We start from the raw sequence: 19,954 nt of genomic DNA on the forward strand, positions 1-19,954 counted from the left end.
AAAGTTTACTTGATCTTCTGGGTATAAGGTTAAGGCTTGATGCCAGATCATCGAAAAAGAAATGTAACTCATTTTGTTTCAATATCTCCAGCTGTAGTAGTTGAGAACGCACACTGAGTACTGGGGTTCATAGAGGAACATTTTTTGAAGAAAATTACAAAATCCCGGCATCTATATTAGAGAAGTGTTATAAAACATTTTTTGACCTAATCACTATCTAATTTAAAGCTAATAAATCACTGAACCCTGGACTTCATAACTTCTTCTTCAATAAAAAGCTCACTTGTTTAAGAGTGTGCATCAAACGAAAGCCCTACTGCGATGAATTCTTATACAGTTATTTATATTTTAATACAGGATTACTTTTAATTGCCCAAACGGATCACAGGCCAATTGCGTCACAGCCACAATCATAACAGCAATAACACCGAAATTACGATGCTTTCTTATACAAATATTCAAGCGGCCAATATACTTTACGGCAACAACGTTAATTTCCAATCGATTTCCCTTAGGATAAAGCAAATATTACAAATAGGCAATTTCTATGCAAGTAAATAACAATTAAAAGTGATTTTGTCAGTTATTAGATGGAGCTAATCTGGCCCCAAATGAATTTCGTTCGCTCACAGCTCAAACTACTTCGAAAACTCGAAAGTCATCAAGAATTGCCTTGATTTGCAAAATTACAATTCTCAGCAGAATTCCAAGTCGAATGCGCTGACAAGTCGACAAACTGCCAATCAGACAAACAGACGCACACAAACAACTTGCTGAAACTTTGCCCGGCAGCCGAGTRTGCCGCTGCTGCGTGGGTGGGTCATACGAAAGTTTTCTCAAGTTGTCGAAAATTAGAAGCACATCTTAATTATTGGCCAAAGCCAAAGTAGCTGCCGACACAGCTCGCTMGCATTTCAATTCCTAGCATACACCATGTGMGTGTATTTGTTGTTGTGCCGTAGCTGTGCTGCTGTAGTGGTGCTTAATCGCAAATTCTAAGGTCATCTACGCCTAAAAACAATTTCCGTTTTTTATTTGCTGCGCTCGCAATAAAACAATATTAGCTGAGAGAAGCCAAAACAAACATARCGGGAGTGAACGCTGCCAGGCAAAMAGCGTCTGCGAGGCATTGTTGACAAGGCTGCGTGGATATATATATTTAAAGTGGTATATATATGTATTTAAATAAAATTCGCATAGGATTGTACATAACATGAAATTTGAAAGCATACTTTTTAGCGCTAACTAGCGGGATTGCTTCACAATAATTTTGGGAGTTTCAGTTATGGTTTTTAGGAATATATTCGATTCACTACCTTGACTGGTCACAAAATACTAAGCACTGATATACCCTTCAAGAACATCTGTTTTAACCATATCTACTTTGGTATATCAGCCTATACAATTTATACCAGTTATTAGTCGAATCATTATTCCGCACTAACATCCCTTTAACATTTCAAGGGCATCCTTCATTTCTATACCTTCTTCGTTTTGCCAGTGCAGATAATTTATGCCAGTTGCTTGTTCGATTAACTACGAGGACTGATTGCAAATACTCTAAGAAGTAGTATACCATTCAAAAATATCCCTGTTTTCTTTATTTACTTTGTTATGCCAATTAATATAATTTATAACAGTTTTTTGTTCGGCTAATTACTCTGAGTACTTAAGAAATGCTAGAACATTCATCATTTCGAGAGCATCCTTCATTTCTATACCTTCTTTGTTTTGCCAGTCTATATAATTTATACCAGTTTTTTGTTCGATTCATAGCTCCGCCAAATTAAAAAAAAAAAACGAAGGAAATCACTTTATCATTTCAAGAACATCTTTCTTTTCTTAAATTTACCTTTAAATGTTATTTGTTCGATTCACTACTATGACCGCTAACCAAAACCTCTACCAAAATAACTAGAGAATTTTAAGAATATATGTTAAAGTCTGAACAATATGTTTTGCAATTTTTTGCAAAATAATGAACACGCAAATGAATTGTTTTTCCAGTTGCGCAGAAATGTATGCTATAAATAGTTTGCGTACACAAGATTTTCATTTCAATCACTTTAAGTACTGTGTGGATAGTTTCTAAATTTTGTGAACCTATATTAAGTAATATCAATTTCCATGAGGGCATACTCTTACCCATACTTATACAATACAATAATTGTGGCATGAAGGCAGGAAAATCCTTGGCATAATTCTCCAATAAAAATAAATTGTGCGAAATGTTCTTCGTTAGGTTGGGTTCATCATACGCCAGAGGCGTCTAGCCCGGTATGCGGCAAAGCAAAGTGTAAACGACAGCAAAAGTAGCTAGWAAAAGTGCCATTGGAAACACAAATCGCCGAGAAGCAGCTGATTGAAGTGGCAGGCAGCGGACGCCAGCAGCAAATTGTAAGCGCAAATGTGGACCCCGGCCGGGCGGCGGCAAATCAAAAATTATGACAAACAAAAATCGTCCTCACTTCGGGCAGAAGTCAATAAATTTGYTGGTTTAATGGCGGCAACAAACGCACACGAACACACGCTCACACATATGCAGCACTCATGCGTGCAYATATATGTATGTATATATGTTTGTGTGGGTATGTGTGAGAGAAAGAGGGTGTACGCGAGTGTTATTTTTAGGCGTGTTCACATGTGTGCGTGCTAAACTGCTGCCGGTTCGCCATGTATACATACAAACACACATGCATGCTTATAATATATGCTGGCGGATGACATGCCAAATCATGTTGTCTGTTTATGGCTGTAGCCCAAAAGTATGCTTATCAATTTCGTTTTCATTTGTGTTGTTTTGATGTTTGTGCACAAATGTTTTGTTGTAGGCAATAAAATATCGGATTAATAAAATTGGTAAATAATAAATACCATATTAAAGGACTTATTGAACTTTGAGTGATCATAGGGAACTGTTGTTTTTATTTTTTTTTTGTAATGCTATCTTTTATGGTTGCGTGATAAGACCGGCAGGACATATTTTTTTTTTTTATGGCATACATTAAAGAAAATATGGATTTTTACTGGTGCTGATAAAACGTTATGTATAATATATACTTGTGCGATGTTTCGGAAATTTTCGTAAACAAGTACCGTTTATAAAACTGTTATGTGTACAGATGTAAGTACAAAGATAAATGTGTTGCACATAAATTGAGCAAATCAAGCATTAGTGCGATTAGTAATGGTGACGGCAATAAACAAGTTAAAAAACATAGCAAAATAAAAATGCTCTCTTAAAATTTTGTGTTGTAAGAAACTACTTGGATTATTATTTTTAAACTTGACATAAAAGCAAATTGTATCAATAGAGCAATCAAATGAGCGAATAAATATAATATAATCCTTGTGTTTGAGTTTGAACTTGTGAACTGGTAATAAGAAAAATTGGTGCTATTCTATTGGGACTTTAAAACTATATCTGATTAGACATACTAAGTGTATATCAAATCTCAAGCAGACTTTTCCGCAAATCAAACATTTCTTCTTCAAATAGTCACACAGAAAATTTTTCAACAAAAAAACAGAAAAAAAAWWMMAAAAAAAAATTGTGATGTTTTGGGAGCAAAAAATTATTTGAAATTCATCAAAAGCCACTAAATGTCTTAAAACTTTCTACTCACGTCATCATTGGCTGATATTTTTTCAAACCAAGCAGAAAAAAACAATGAAAATTGATGTTGAAATTTGTACGAAAATGCATGGAACAGTTCTTGACTGTTACTGATTGCTACGGGGTGACGCAACAGACCACACTGCAAATCGAACTACTTAGTTTCTACAAGAAAAATTTAACTGAACTTCGAAAACAGAAAAGAGATTATAACAATAACATARAAATTTGGCATGGCGCTACATTCTACGAATATTTTCCTCAGATCGGTTCATGACAGTCTTAGCTTCATCATTGTGTCAAAAATATACCTAGAAGATTTACCAGATCGACAACGAAGGAGCTTTAGAACCAGACCTGGCGGTGGAATCCATTTTTTGACGATTGTTAATTTATTGACTTTGCTTACGAATATAAATATAATCTTGATTGTAACCACTATGCAATACTAGTCAATTCTTTCTAAAATAATCGTAAGAGTTGTATATAGAATTTTGAGGCATTTAAAATTTAAGAAGAACACCAAAAGTGGCTACAATACGCAATGAGGTCTGGACATACTGCGTCTGGCATAACTGCAATGTTTACAGTAAGGAAAATGCTTTAATATGCTTTAATATTGACGTAAATGAGCACAAGTATAAACAAAGATGCAATAATTGAAATTATAAATTTATTTTAACCCTTGGTGCAATGMCAAATTTAATACGCCCCATTAAGTCAAATTATGCCATTTATCCATTGTGKGCACCAACAAATGATAAAAGCTATTTGAACTTTTATGGTAGCCGRAGAATTTAAAACAAAGCTTTTAAATCAGTACGACCGTCGGTTTGGAGGTATAGAGTACCGTATTTTATTGGCAGTATCAATTTTGCCCTATTCAAAATGTACTTTCAAAATCCGATGACTCTSTCTGCAGTAATGCGTCATATAAGACAAGAAATGACCGAAATCGAGAATGAGAAATAGCGTGGCAGAGCAAATTCCAGCGCAGGCGACAATGAATGGGCTACTCATAAAATCCATGGAAAAAGAAGCAAACACGATTTAACGCTGACACAGAACGCATTAAGTTTTTCTGTTAATGCACCGGTTCTGGAACTAAAACGTGACGTAGTGGTTTTCAAAACATTTGCTTTTGGATTAAGTTTAAAAAAAATTAAATAATAATTTGAAGGAAGTATATAAAAATTACGTTTTTATCAAATCAAAATTTTATAATTCGAGGCTTTTTGTACGTATGTTAACTTTAACTAAAAGCTGAAAAACAGCGATCATTTAATCGGTTAACTAATCGGTTATTCAAGAAATTGTGAAGAACAATTGCAATTCATAATCAAGGCAAGCTCAAAAAATCATATGATAATTTAATAATTATMCGATTAATTATACTAATATAATTTTTTATACTTTTTGAAAAATTCTGTAACTTCCCAACATCTAGGGGACTGGTGGAAATCAATAATACAAAATTATGGCGACTTTCGGCTTTTGCTGAAGGAAATTTTTGTTTTCTCAGTTAAGCTTAGTATCCAGYTCTCAAGAAATGTTTTGCTCTTCTATTGTGGATCATTCACAATGCGTGAATTGAGAAATAATAATTTTTTTTTCTTGAATAATTACTTGAGAGCTGGATACCAACCTTAACTCACTCAGCATTCAGAAATGGTTTCGTTAGTTTAATACACGTAACAATTCTAAAAAAAATCATTTGATTCGCCTTCTTATTAAAGCGCCATCTGTCAAAAATATTTTTAAAGGAATGAACTTCGGTTTTCGTAGATTTYACGTTCCTAAATAAATATGACTGTTACGTTGTATTTTTAATTTATATATGTATATGTGTAAAATTATGATATACAAATATAATTTAAGATGTTTAAAAAATATCAGAAGTTTTGTGGAAATATTTGCAGGCACATAAGATGCTACATATACTATTTTACTTACTACAATGAACAAATAATAGTAAGACTTTCAATTTAAATTTCGCGTGAAAACACATTCTTCGAAATATTTTTTTTGCTAKATTGGTGACGTCTGTGTCAAATGTCACATCAAAATAATCATTAGTGCTTAGTATACGCTTGACTTTGTGAAATATATAAATGTGTTCGGCGATTTTTACGAAAAGTGAAATAAGTCAACAAAGAACTTCCATTAAATTTTGCATTCGGAATCAAYTTTCTGGTGCCGTAACGTTCATTGAGTAGAGACGTTTGGTGATAATGGTTTGTCGTGAGCAAGTATTTTGTTCTTACCATGTCAAAGCTGGTCAAAAGTTATGGTTAAGTTGACAGTTTTCTTCGATTATCGAGGTGTGGTGCACGTTGATTTCAAACTGCCAACGAGGAATACTTTTTTTTATACTCTCGCAACAAAGTTGCTAAAGAGAGTATTATAGTTTTGTTCACATAACGGTTGTTTGTAAGTCCTAAAACTAAAAGAGTCAGATATAGGGTTATATATACCAAAGTGATCAGGGTGACGAGTAGAGTTGAAATCCGGATGTCTGTCTGTCCGTCTGTCTGTCTGTCCGTCTGTCCGTGCAAGCTATAACTTGAGTAAAAATTGAGATATCATTATGAAACTTGGTACACGTATTTCTTGGCTCCATAAGAAGGTTAAGTTCGAAGATGGGCAAAATCGGCCCACTGCCACTCCCACAAAACGGCGGAAACCGAAAACCTATAAAGTGTCATAACTAAACCAAAAATAAAGATATTAAAATGAAATTTGGCACAAAGGATCGCACTAGGGAGGGGCATATTTGGACGTAATTTTTTTGGAAAAGTGGGCCCCGGCCCCTTCTAACTTTTTTGTACATATCTCAAAAACTACTATAGCTATGTCAACCCTGTCTCTTATACACATCTTTTCGTGATGTTTTCGCAAAATTTTCAACCAATTTCGTGTCGCAACCACCGTATTCTCCTGATTTAGTTCCGTGTGACTTCTGGTTATTCAGAAAACGCAAACGACCGCTCCGGCTAAACCACAAATCTTATATTGGGGACAAACGGAATTACTTGGTGGGGGACGTTAGAGGTTTTTAAGAATAAATTAAGAATTTTAAAATTGTGAACGAAGTCTTGCAATTTTTGCTCATAGTAGTATATATGTACATACATATGTTTATAAAATGTACTAAAAACTTAAAAAACACCGTAAATATACATACTGACTTGACAAAATAATACAATTATGCTAAGAATTAAAAAATCGTAAAATAATATAATAAATGCTAAACAAATTGGGTAACACAACAATACAACGAAAAGTTAACAAGACAAACCACGCAATGGTTGCAAGCAAACAAAATAATGCGYCCAGGAACACCCCCACACACACGCCCACACTTGAACACACACGAATTCTCGCTTGACTGCGAAGTAATTGGCACTGGCAGCACACCGTTAGAGGACTATTATCGTTATGACTTCATTTGAGGTGTGCCCGCGGGGTTGTTCTGGGGCCAAACAGGCAAACAAACAAACAAAAGGTGCGACGTAAAGAAATAACAGGAAACGACAAGGAAAAACATAAAACACAAACAAAAATTGGTTTTTGAGAAAACACATAAAACAACGTGCAACGTGCCGGTCATGCCACATATACATAAGGCCACATGCCACATGCCGCATGCTGCATGCAAAAGCCGCTTTCAACTTCCAATAGGATTTAGCGTGCTGATGAGCCTCATTTACGGTCAACTTTACTTACAGTTTGCGGCTGCTGCACTGACGCTGATGCTGCTGATGATGTGGCATGCTGCAGGAATACCAAAGGACCGACAACACCACCGCCGGCAACGCCACCACCGCCAGCGCCATTGTTTGCGGTCTTGTGCAGCAAAGATTTCGGCTGTTGCACAATGGGCGGCTTACCGTTGTCGAACTGGTAGTAGAGCACATCGGTGGCAGGTGTGGCGCCACCATAAAGCATAGCGCTCTCCACACCGCCCGCACCGCTGCTGCCGCCGAATGCTGACTTGTAAAGCGCTTGCTGCGGTGGCGGCGGATCGGCGGTTTGAGCGCCCGAAATGTGATAAGCTGACATTTGTGGATGCAACTCCGGCGACGCATGTTGTTGCTGCTGGTGCTGTGGCTGCGGCTGCGCTTGCCCAGTGCCACGTAGAAAATCGGGCATTTGCGGCATTTTGTAGTTGTAGATGTAGGGACGCTCGTACTCGGCCGTGCTGCCGCCGGCGCTGTGATGTATGTAGGAGAGAAAGAGATCGGACTTGGCGGGATGCAGACGCGCATCGAAGCCACCCATGCCAGCGGTGTGTACGGGCGTCGGTGTGTGATAGTAGCTTGATGCGGGCATCTGACCGGTGAGTAGCTGCGTTTTGGTGATGGCCTGTCCGGAGAGTCGTCTTGTYGGCACGCCAATATCCGACTTGGCGTCGCGCTTCTTGATGTGCAAACCGGCGACCGACGACGGTCCCTGATAGTAGTAGGGCGCTGCAGGCGTATTCGGCCATTCGACGAAGCTATCCATGCGATTGGTGCTAGAACTTAAATTACTACCACAACCATAAGCATTATCAATAGCACCACAACCACCACCACTAAGAGCACCTGTAATATTACCGCTACTACCGTTACCACTACTGMCGTTATGACCGTTGCCGGCTGACGCACCAGTCGATTTGCCAAAAACATTATTCAAACTGAATTTGTATTGATTGTTCTCGAATGTGGTGTAGTTCAGTAGACGATTGCCAACACCGCTGTTGTTGCTACCACTGTTGTTGTTGTTGTTGYTGTTGCTACTGTTGTTTGCGCWCGAGTGTGTKGCCTTTGAGGCGCATTTCTCATTAGCGTTAGTAAGGTTAGTGGTCGAATGATGGGCGGAAGCAAGGGACGTGGGACCGTGGGAGTTGGATGATGAGGTGTGTATGGGCGCCAACGATTTACCCATTTGATGGTTGGAGTTGGGGTTATTGTAAAGGGGTTTCGTTTGTGCTGGCTGTTGTTGTTGTTGTGATTGGCGTTGTGCAAAGCATGATGTTTGGCGTGGCGTAGCCTGTTGTTGTTGGTGTTGCATTTGCTGATTACTCACAGTTTGTTGCATTAAGCTGTTGTAAGTGGTTGTGCCACCGCCACCGACTCCGCCTCCTCCACCGCCGCCGCCAATGGATTTGCGATGACTGCCGCTCGAGGCGCCCGAAGATTTATTGGTTCCATACCGTGTACTATCGCTAGATCTAGATTTGAAGAGAAGCAACAAYAATATATGCAAAGAGCTGGCAGGAGCACAACAAATAAGACTTAGGCGAGTGCGTACATCGACAGTTTTTTATTTGAGACAACATAAATATAAGTTGTTGGCGTACTCACCGTTCGGAGGAATAGGCGTAGTCTTGATCGGCACCGAGTCCGGAATCGGTGTGTTCATGTGAAACACGCAACGCTGAATTCTCTAGTGGGCTAAGGTTAGAGCCTGTCGGTGAGATGAAGTCGCCCATACTCATGCTGGACATCATTCTGTAAACAGTTGGAGTTTAGTTAGAGAAGTAAAGGGACATTTCTGMACATTTTGGCTTATGACTAAAAAACTGCGAGAAAGATAATATTATATATTGAGCTTACTCAAAGAAAATTTGTCAAATTGTCAGGGACTAAAATTCGCTTAAGTCGTTGTCAAGAACCTCTGACTTTGAGCCAAAATCCCAACTTGTGATAATATCTAACAAGTTAACTAAGGAGTAGTTATAGGATATGATATTATAACAAACCGATCTAAATGAAATTAGATCTCTGAAAATGCAGCTCTTAGCCGGATAAAATCCGGGTCAAATCTGGTATTGTAGAACCGGCTGTTGCGGGAATTGGCCACCTGGATGCACTGAAAAGCAGAAAAGTAAGCTGCAAGCATCTCAGAACACTGCACTCAGGGCTACAACAGGATGTCTCTTGATGTCTCCTATCGAACAACTGCATATTGAGGCCCGTATGCTTCCAGTTAAAGAGCACATCGAATTTCTCACAGTTCACACAGTCTTTGCTTCAGTGCTTTCACAGAAATCGTTCCTACAGTTACCGGCTTGAGGTTGAGGTCCTTCCYCAACTACCTCGACAATATAAAATAATATGCCGACCAAACTTCGGACGCAATGAACTTCAGACATGCACTGACTTCCATTCAAAGTGGAGCCATTAACACCTTCACCACCTCACTCTCATGGGGTACTTGGATTAAAACTAAAATCCATTGTAGATTACCATGACGTTAWACTGCTACTTATCCAGCATAGACCCTGACATATCAAACAAATATGCAGCGTTYAATGAGTCCCTGCATGACACTTGCCACCTCTTTGCATRCCCTAATAACCCTACACACACGACATCCTTRTCTCTTTGGTCCGACCCCGTCGAAACAGCACGCTTCCTCGGCCTACCGGTGGATGACGGCAATGACAACTTATTTAATCCTTACCATCCTAATGGGRATTAAGTACCCGTTATAACAACAAAAACAACAGAATATGATGACACAATAAATATCAAATTTGATGCGRTCTGTKYCATTTAAACTWCGTGCGCAAACCGAATCAAAATAAMTTTTTGRTTGGATTGGTGCATYCTTGTTTTAGGTTCGTGATCATTATAGGTCAATAAGTGTGTGTTAAGCAACTACTTGCTTACGACGMGAAAAGTTTGTCTGGGAGTTTTTACATATTGGATCAATGGACTCAAGGCGCGTTCCGCGAAAAAGATTTTTTAGTTTCGACAACAGAAAAAAATTACAGGGAACCAACATAGACTGACTCCCGTTTCATGTTTGGTCAAAAAGTCAGCCACMRTCATGCTGGAACGTGACATAGCATTCAGGGTTTTTGCCAAGAGTCTAGCATTGACACTTTCATACCGAAGACATTAACCAAAAGAATTGAGTCAATACATAAAAGATGTTGAGACCGAACATCATTGTTTTCAAGCACTGTAACATTTAAACAAATTAAATAGGTGGAAACGGAAGTTTTATGGCATTAATCTCRAATCATCATTTTCCCAAATTATGGAAAATTTCCAAAAAGTGATTCCAACTATGTTAGATTGTCTTTCTCATAGTTCAGTCTATATTATTACCTTACTAAGCCGCTATTTCGTTCACATTCTCGTGATGATATTGTGCTGGCGGAGCGTATAGATCCATTTCGGCCACTCGTATTATCAGTCACATTCGAACTTTGGAAATACAATCTGTGAAGAAGGTAATATAAAATAAATCTTTTTTAAATCATAATTGGTAGAAAAACAACAAATAACATTGAACTACATATACACAAGAGGCATAACTTTGTTTGACGGCTTAATACAGTAAAGGTGTTTTTAAAACAGAAAACGGTGCAACTTAAAGGCTCACTTAACGTCATCGATGTGCCTACTAAGCTATAAGCTGCTAAAACTATAACTAATTAGTATACAACGATAATTAATCTAGGTTTCGTAGCCTATGTATGAATATCCTACAGGAGCTCCAGTCAGCTAATAAACAAAATTGTTACATAAATCAAAACGGGCATAGTGTTCTGATGCTATCTTGGACAACGTATTAATTTTAATCTGATTCAATAGTTTATCTTTCGCATAATGAAAAGTATGCTATAAAACCATACGATTAGATTCAGTAATCCGTGGGTTGCTATTTACATATTGAGGTTTGGCAATCTGASTGTTTCCATTTGGCAACTCAAATGTAAAATTTTGTATGGAAGCGAACACAAGCGCTATTTATGTTGTTTACAGTAACTTAAAAATGAAATTAGTGATCACTTCCAGACGAATTTCGTGAAAGTCGTCCGAAATAAGTTTTAGTTTCGTAAATTTGTTCGGAATCCCACACAATTTGTCAATCTCTCAAAAAATAGGCTCCTGTCGATTGGTGGGGAGACATGTTACCCGCTATCGTGGGTGGTTAGAAACACCTCTATAAAATCGGAAGAGGTGATAAATGGTGGATTTACTGTATGAGTGTTTCGAGATCCAACAGAAATTGGTCGCGTACGAAKCATTTCCAAGCAAATKGTTGTTTGATAAGTTCTGCGTGGTAGACAACTATTTTTTTTGGAAGTTGTCTTTCAAAAAATCWGGAAACMMAACCACGGAAGACGGATCACTCSTCATCACGACAATGCGAGCTTTCACRYATTGYCTGAAACWAYTGYATTTTTGAGTACTCTAAACATCAATTTGATGACTCATCCACCGTATAGATCTGACTTGGGACCAAATTACTTMTTTTTATTCACGAATGGTAARCATAAACTAAGTGTTCGAGGTTTTTCGACACCTGATGGGGCGGTTCAGGCAAGAGTGTATAGAGTGATTTTTGATTATTAATGTATGTTCACTAGTTCCGAAAYAGAAAAGGCAATTCCCGTATGTACTATATTTCATATATYTGAATACGTTTYTTATACAAYAKTTACAAYTATTYMAAAAAGCAATTTATAGCAYCCTAAAAKTATTTTAGTCTGATTTCTGGTAATATTATTRCGGATCAGTGAATGTGATAACAAATATCGATGACAATCGTGATTCTCACGAGAAGCGTTATCGTTTCTCAGAATAGCTTGGGATCAATGTTTTTTATGCTTTTCATCATAACACAAAGCATAAGCAATTTTAGAGGCTTCAATAAAGAGATCTTGGAGATAATTATTTTAATCTTTAGGATAGTAGTTTTAACCAAAAACGTAATATTTGAAAGGACGCTAAGATAATGAATATCGTTTTTTTTTTTAATTATTTTTCCTACATGTTCATTTACTATATATGGTACACGTTCATTTTYTGTTACCAGATTATCAAACAAATTTAAGTTTTCTTAAAATTAAACACAATTTTCATTGAACAGCTCACCTGATACGATCATTGTTGAGATTTGGTTGACCGGATTCACATTTTCTAAGAAAATTAATTTATTAAAATCAGCACTAAGTAGTAAAGCATTAACCCTAACCTAAAAGCTAACCTAAATGTAATTCTTTGAGATTAATATATTTTGAGAAATTTAATATTTGGTTAAAGTGGCTCGTTGTTTCACTTGTATGACTGAATAGTTGGTGTAATAGCTACCAGATTGCTATCTCTTAACTACTAGTTAACTACCAGTTAAGTACTAGTTAATCTTCTTTAAAATTTGCTGAGGGAGAAGTTTCAGCTTTGAAACCTACACTTGAAATATCTTCATAATTAAAGCTCCAATTTAGCTTCATCAATATATAGGTCGTTCTGAACCAAACTTTTGCTTATGYGCACTCTAAGCATCGAGTATGCTAGCTGCTTCAGGAAACTAACTGATAGAAAATAACTGAAACTGAAAATAACTACAATATGCACTAATTGTAATGCAGTTTGGAAATATTACTAAGATTGGTTTCAACATGCTACACATTTTAGATTATCTAAGTCTAAGGTGGTTATAAAGGTCAAGGATAAAGTATTTCACAACTTTCATTTCGAAAAAACTTACCCTCTAATGCGATCCACACGATTTTTGCCTTGTCCGCTCGTTGAACCGCTGCCGTTTGTTATCGTATTGCCCGAACCAGTGCTTTTGCCACCYACGCTACCCTTGCTACCGCTCTTGTGGATCTTCATATTCATTGTGGAGCGTTTCGAATTCGTCTCCACCACTGTGTAGGGTATTTCACGTAGCTGATCTTCAGTCATGCCAGCAGTGTCGACTAGACCAAATTGCAAATGTTTCGCCAGTTCACTAGACCAAATGCGATTGCGCGAATCGGAGGGAGATCTGATGAATGATGGATTGAAATAACAAAAGAAAAAGAAGAATATAAAATAATATACATATACTTGTCTGCATATTTATAGTAATTTCCTGCGGTGTGCTACTCACTTGTTCTTGCGATGTCGCCGTGATTTGTGATGCGAATGCGTATCCGAATGACTATCGTTGCTGTGCATGCTGCGCGCCACCACRCTACTCTTCGAGACGGACGCCTGCTGTACGGAACTTTGACCCATACTAGCCTCAGCCTGGCGGCGTTGCACTTCACGCCACTGTAATGTAGAATCGATTAACTCTGCCGAACCGCTGCGCACCGATGACGAACGGTGGCCCGAATAACTGCGACCGCGCGTGCTCTCATGCTCCGAACCGGCAGAGTCGCGACGATGACGCGAACGACGACGCTTGCGATGATGCGAACGACCTGAACGGCCAGATCCACGCGATAATTCACTCTCATTATCGGAGGTACGCCGATGGCGATGCTTATGCCTGCCCACGGAAAGTGCAAAAGTGTGAGAGAGAAGACAAAATACAACAAAAATAACATTGAATTTAATATATACCAAGCAAGATCAAGGGTTAGCCATATAATTGCRCTCAAAGTCAATATTGCGCCAAATTATTGGTTATCAAAAACATATTTCAACTAAGCAGTCGACGGTACGTGCGATCAACTGCGATACAAAGCTATCGCCTAGAGCGATTTGCTCACGCCAAATGCGGTTGCGCCGCGCACAATGGATTTTTAAAGTGCTTGCGCTTCAATTCACTGCCTGCTTGTTGTGCCTATTGTTATTGTTCTACTCACCTGCGCGTCGAACGTGAATCGTTTGATGAATGGCTTTCCACCGAACTCGAACGATAGCGCTGCTGATGTGCCGATGTCGAGGATGAAGATACGTGATCGCGATGCGCTGAACGCGACGAATGCCGATGCTGCGACGAGCCGCCGGACTGATGGTGATGGTGTTGGTGTTGATGGTGATGATGCGAGCCGCTACCACCGCCACCGCCTGCGATCGCCGAACGCACAGAGCGCGGACTTGAGGGATTATTGCCGAATAGTGAGCGCTGTTGCGAGCGTGGCCATGGAGCGCTGCGCGTGCTGCGCGGTGAATCAGGTGTTTGCAAATTACTGTTGCAAACGCTGCCACCGCCGTTGTTGCCCAGCTGGGATGGCTGATGGTACGGACGTAAGCCGAGGCTCGTTGGTATGCTGTACGTGGAGCGGTAGGGACTCTCGTAGTTGCTGCGGCCGTAGAGAAATAGTGCGTAAATATTACAAGAAAAACAACAAAACTATTTCTATATATTCAGGTGTTTATTTGTAGATATTTCTACAAAATACTCGCATGATTTATAGAGACCTTCATAGGCTTGTGATTGAGGTGTAAAATAAATTGTTTAATATTAAAGACTTGAGCGCGTATAAGCCACCGAGCACTGTGGCTCTCAATGGAGGTGCTTTCATTGTGGCTGTGCGTAGCGGGTCTCTTAAGTGTGCATATCTTGTACGCGCTTGTGCGCTGTTACGGCTGATTACACACGTCACGCAGATACTTGATGCGCACGTGAGTGGGCGTGAGCTTGTGCAACGACTCACATGTGCGCGCTCACCTGCGGTCATGTTGTGCAATAAATATTGATTTGTATGCTTTGCTTGGATTTCGCATAATTTGGTTGATTAAGCAGCGCATAGCAATCGCCACGCTCGGACAAATTGAGTAATTGGAACCGCTGGAAGCGTGTCATGTGTCAGAACAGCATTCCTGGTGAATTTATGAAAGCGCAGGCGATAGGAAGTTTCTTTATTTAGAATCAGTTGGAAYATAGAGTACTGGTCAATCAAAATGCTTTTGGATTGGAGTAGCAATTAAGAGTTCATCTTGTTGCAATAGTAAGAATTCTTGGTAGAAATTGTTCATTAAGTCTTCGTGCGGTAAGGCTAATTTTCTTGGCGTACAAAACTTATCAAAGTTGTATGGAAGAGGGTAAGGTGGAAACATCCAGGCACTATRTTTTTCATTGTCTAGCCTTCGCAAGACTGAGGATGAAATATATCGGTAGTTTTACTTTCGGTGAAATAGGAAACATAGCAGCAACTGATAAGCTGTCCCAAAAAATTTGAAGGGTCGTCTGATTTGTAATATACTAGAAYATAAACCACGTTCATTAACAATCGTTACAACAAATAGTATACATCAAGACAGATAAGAGTTAAAATAAATTCAATGTGTTAACAGTAAATCCTTTTAATATGACTACAGTCGACATATTCAACACCAAGCAATAATCTATAGTCCAGTGAAGAAGTGGACGTGATTATTCGAAATCTCTAATTATGGAGGATCATTCATATTTTAACCTTCACATACTGTCAAACAAAGTCTTTGTCGGAATGTKCCTTAGTTTCTTTGATTTCGATTTTAGTTCTGTACTATTGTAACAATTTCAATAGAGATGTCATAACTTTCCAGAGGCCCCGAACAACGTATTTCTTGTCAACGCACACTGCAGATGCCGGACTAGGTTTCGTAACTGTTCWCAAGAAAGGCGGTGTGTGCTGAGGCGTTGTCATGGTGAAACTTTCAATCGACTGCGATGTGTTTTCTGACCCGATTGACTCTTCGTTTGAGTCTCTTGAGCACTTCCACGTAAAAGTTCTCGTTGACGGTTTGTCCAAGAGGAACAAATTGCTGGTGGACGATGCCTTTGATTTCAAAAGAGATAATGACCATCGTTTTCACCTTTGGATTTGCTCATTCTACCGGTCTTCATCAATGACCTCTTCCTGGCTCTCCAATATGGCCTGGTACCACCGAAACGCACCACTTCTTGCTTCATCATATCTAATGTCTCTGTCGCAGATTTTTCGAGTTTCACACAGAATTTAATCGCGTACCTCTGCTCTAACACAGAAACACGTTTCGCGAAAATGTTTGTACTGACTCTCCAGGTACTCGGAGACAACACCATCGCTCGCTCGCTCGTTAGCTAGCAACGACCAGATCCAGTCGGTGCGCGCACGCTCCGAAGTACAGTCGCGGCGGAAGAAATTCAGTCCTATTACATTCCGAACAAACCTTGTAAGATCTAACTACAACCTAAATATAAACCCTTCAAAATATAAAATCCTTACATTTTTTATAACGAATAATAAAAATCTCACGCTGGTAGATCGACTCAGGAGAATTCAAAGACGTTCTTCTTCTTTACTAACGTAGACACGTCTTACGCGGTTATAGCCGAGTTAACAGCAGCACCAGAAGACCTTCACGCTGTTTCCAATGGCGGGTACTGAATCGAAAACWTTCAGTGCTGGAGTCTTGTCTTTCATTCGGACATCATAACCTAGCCAGCGCAGCCGTTGTCCCTTAATCCGCTGTAGCACTAAAAAACTTGCGCAAAACTTTTCCCTCAAACACTTCCAAGGCTGACTTATCAGATGATGTCTTCGTCCATGTCTCCGCACGGGATTTATGAGGGACCTGTACAGTTTGTTATGTGTTCGTGGGGAGAGTACTTTACTTTTCAATTRYCTACTCMGTCCAAAGTAGCACCTGTTGGCAAGAGTGATTCTGCGTTTGTATGAAAGGCATACTTTTACAAGTCCTATGACAATACRTTTTAAGTGACTTAGATTTTACRTGGTTARTGGCTGTCGTTTCGAGAGTCTARGGATATTTGAATAAGTAGAAAKGRTGCTYTGACGTTCGATATTTTTCGARAAAATATTTTAGATAAAAATATMGAYCAAGAGAAAAGAGATTCAATTAAGATTATGCTCTTTAAATACATATACTATCATAACACAAATCTTATTTAAAATCAGGATCCATTAAAAAAAAAAAAAACAAATCATATAATTTATTGGGTTAGTTTGTCTCATTTTCGAGCTTCCAAAATTCAGTGTTATTATTTGAAAACTATATCATAGCAATTTTTGGGATCGCACTATCCCATACTTATAATCTTTCTGAAGAGCTAGCGTAAGCTCATAACGCTTTATTTTTATATGTGGCAAATTTTTGAAATACAAAAAATCGAATTTCTTTAATGAAAGGTTCGCATGAAATATCGCTTTCAGTACGCGTTCTCAACTCTAGAGAACCACTACCGGAAGTACGTGGTAATTTATCCTGTCTCTGAAGTCATTACTTAAGACAGTACTTGCAATATTATTGTGAAAAAGGAAAATGCCTTAATTCTAAGTAGGTCTATATCTGAGTAGTTGACCTTCAGCTTGTAAGAATCCATCACGATGAGAACGAAAAGGAGTTTCAATGTCTTTGTGCATTCTGGCGCTGGATCTAAGAGTCTTGGTTGAGCTCAATAAGCGTTGGTGAGCAACCAGCATTTGYGGAGTTGCGAAAACCTTTTGGCCCAAAGTTGGTCTAAATGATATTTAGGTGATAAGGTTTTTAAGATTTTTTAGATCGCAACCTGTTAAAGTTGCAATGAGAAAKATGGGGTGGATACATYTAGACACTTTTTCCTCTACTGTTCAGTTTTTGTCAAACTAAAGTTGAAGCATCTCCTCAATAAATTTGTGGCAGGCTCTGCGCATTTAGCCGATATGCTAGGGTCTTTTGTTTTATACCCTTTCTCCTAAGCGCGGATATCTCGTTCTAGGAGTTCTGAGAATACAACAAATGGGTGTCTTTAGTTGTCGAAGTGGGATTTTAGTTGTCGTAGTCTCATGAGGAATATATCATTTACCTAACTTAAGCAAAGCTAGGTCTATGGGCTAGAACACCTTTATTAGGCCTTGAAGAACAAATAAATAGTATAAAAGCTGTTTTGTTTGCATTCGAGTAGTATTTGGAAATTCTTGCGCAGCATAAAGAACGAAATTCTATCTCATCCACAGGGTCTAAGTTATAGTCTAAATTACTTAAAAACGCTATATTTCCATTTGAAAAAATACAATCTGCTCTGTGATAAATCACCACACTAAACAATAGTTTGCTATGTCTAGACGAAACAATTGTCTTTAATTGAATTTGAATGGATTTGCGGCACGATCCCGGGGTTGAGGTGCGACCACTCAAAGTGTCAGTACACAGTTAGAAAAAAAAAAAACAACACTTACCAACATTATATTTGTTTTCTTAGCCTTCAACGCTTATATATCAAACACAATACTTTTTTGGCAAAAGGACATGTGTGTTGCATATGCGGCCTTGTTGTTGCTGCAAAATTTCGCTAACATATTGAAAGTCAAGAAGTGCACTTGATTTCTTCGCTAATGAAAAGGCAAAATTTCGAGTGGAAAAAGCGACGACGGAAAAGCAAAATCTCGATTGCCAAATGAAAATGAAAGGAAACAGAAATCATAAAGCGCGTGTGAGGACGCTCGGGTGCTGCGAACGATTGGGTGCGCCTGCATGACAAATGTGCTACCGTTAGTTGGCAGCAAAAACCACATGCTTAGCATAAGCAACGCTGTGCTCTTTGAAGCACCGAACACGCTGCCAAAAAAAAAAAAAAAAAAAGCGCAAAATCAAAAGCGAAATAAATCAAAAGACTGCTAACAATATTGCTGCTTGGCGGTTGGAGCGCCAGCGAGTCAGCGTGAAGTCAAAGGAAATGATGCATCAGATGATATATGAATGTGTGTGCGTGTGTATGGCAGGTCAAGGCTTGAGTGCACATCCGCCGGAAATCAGCAAAAGTGTATGCAATGATTCAATAAAAAATCGAACACACAAAAAAAAAAAACGATTGGAAATAAATAACTTTGGCGCTGAAAGAGCTAAATAACACAATCTTTTGTATACAAACATACACGAGGTAGATGCGTGTGTGTGGATAAATTTCGAGTGCTCTGTGGATAGGGTAAACTTACTTGGGCATCATGTTGGCCGCTTGCATGCCCGCGCCAATAACGCCGCCGCCGCCGCCGCCACCATTCTGATAGACGCCGCTGTCGGTGACGCTGCTGCCTACGCCGCCGTTGGTGTGACCGCCGACCGTTTTGCCTTTCAGCGTGTTGCTGGCGCTTCTACTGCCGTGCAGAAAATCATCAATCACGCGTCTTGGCTGGCGCTTCGAGGGGACACGTGTGAATGCCGGCTGTATGCGGCCCAGCGAGAGTGCATCCTTGGCCGTGGGCTGCTTCTCCGTGCGACTGCTGTGTGCGTGTTGGACAAATGATGAGTTGGCAAGTTGGTTGGTTGATTGGTTGTTGGTTGGTTGATTTTGGGCGAGTGGTGATGGTTTTTGTTGGTCGTAAAGTAAAACAAATCAATCCATATTCGTTACGGGTTAGGTTGTTTGGCAAATGCGGGTGATGTGATGATGTTGGTGGAGTACATAGAAAAGAATGAAAAGAAAAAATTATACGTTTGGGTGAACAATGCGGAGAACAAACAAAAAAAAAAAAATAAATAAATAAAAACACAAACAAAAACTATAAACGAAATGGAATAACAATTCAAAGCAAACATTCTACATACACATGAGTTGTACTTGAGGTTGTTCCAGCAACAATACACAATTCTTTGCGACGCAACGCAAACCTAATAAAGCCAAGTATATTGGAAAAAAAAAGTCCACATGGCA

General features: G+C 39.0%; 1 protein-coding gene across 3 annotated transcripts in view; it reads right to left on the reverse strand.

The window, feature by feature from the left end:
• The window catches only part of LOC108972067 (hornerin), a gene marked incomplete at its 5' end in the record, with an annotated part of 63,548 nt that extends 44,025 nt beyond the window's left edge, over positions 1-19,523 (reverse strand). For 2 of the 3 annotated variants that reach the window (XM_018938532.1, XM_018938530.1), the window contains 8 exon segments: positions 7,343-8,831; positions 8,965-9,111; positions 10,720-10,833; positions 12,496-12,540; positions 13,109-13,390; positions 13,496-13,879; positions 14,199-14,639; positions 19,239-19,523. In XM_018938532.1, coding sequence (XP_018794077.1) covers positions 7,343-8,831; positions 8,965-9,111; positions 10,720-10,833; positions 12,496-12,540; positions 13,109-13,390; positions 13,496-13,879; positions 14,199-14,639; positions 19,239-19,523 — 3,187 coding nt within the window. 3 annotated transcript variants of the gene reach the window in all.
• Positions 19,524-19,954: the final 431 nt, after the last annotated feature.

Source organism: Bactrocera latifrons, unplaced genomic scaffold, assembly GCF_001853355.1.
Source record: "Bactrocera latifrons isolate USDA-ARS-PBARC rearing strain unplaced genomic scaffold, ASM185335v1 scaffold_374, whole genome shotgun sequence".
In the NCBI taxonomy this organism is placed as follows: Eukaryota; Metazoa; Arthropoda; class Insecta; order Diptera; family Tephritidae; genus Bactrocera; species Bactrocera latifrons.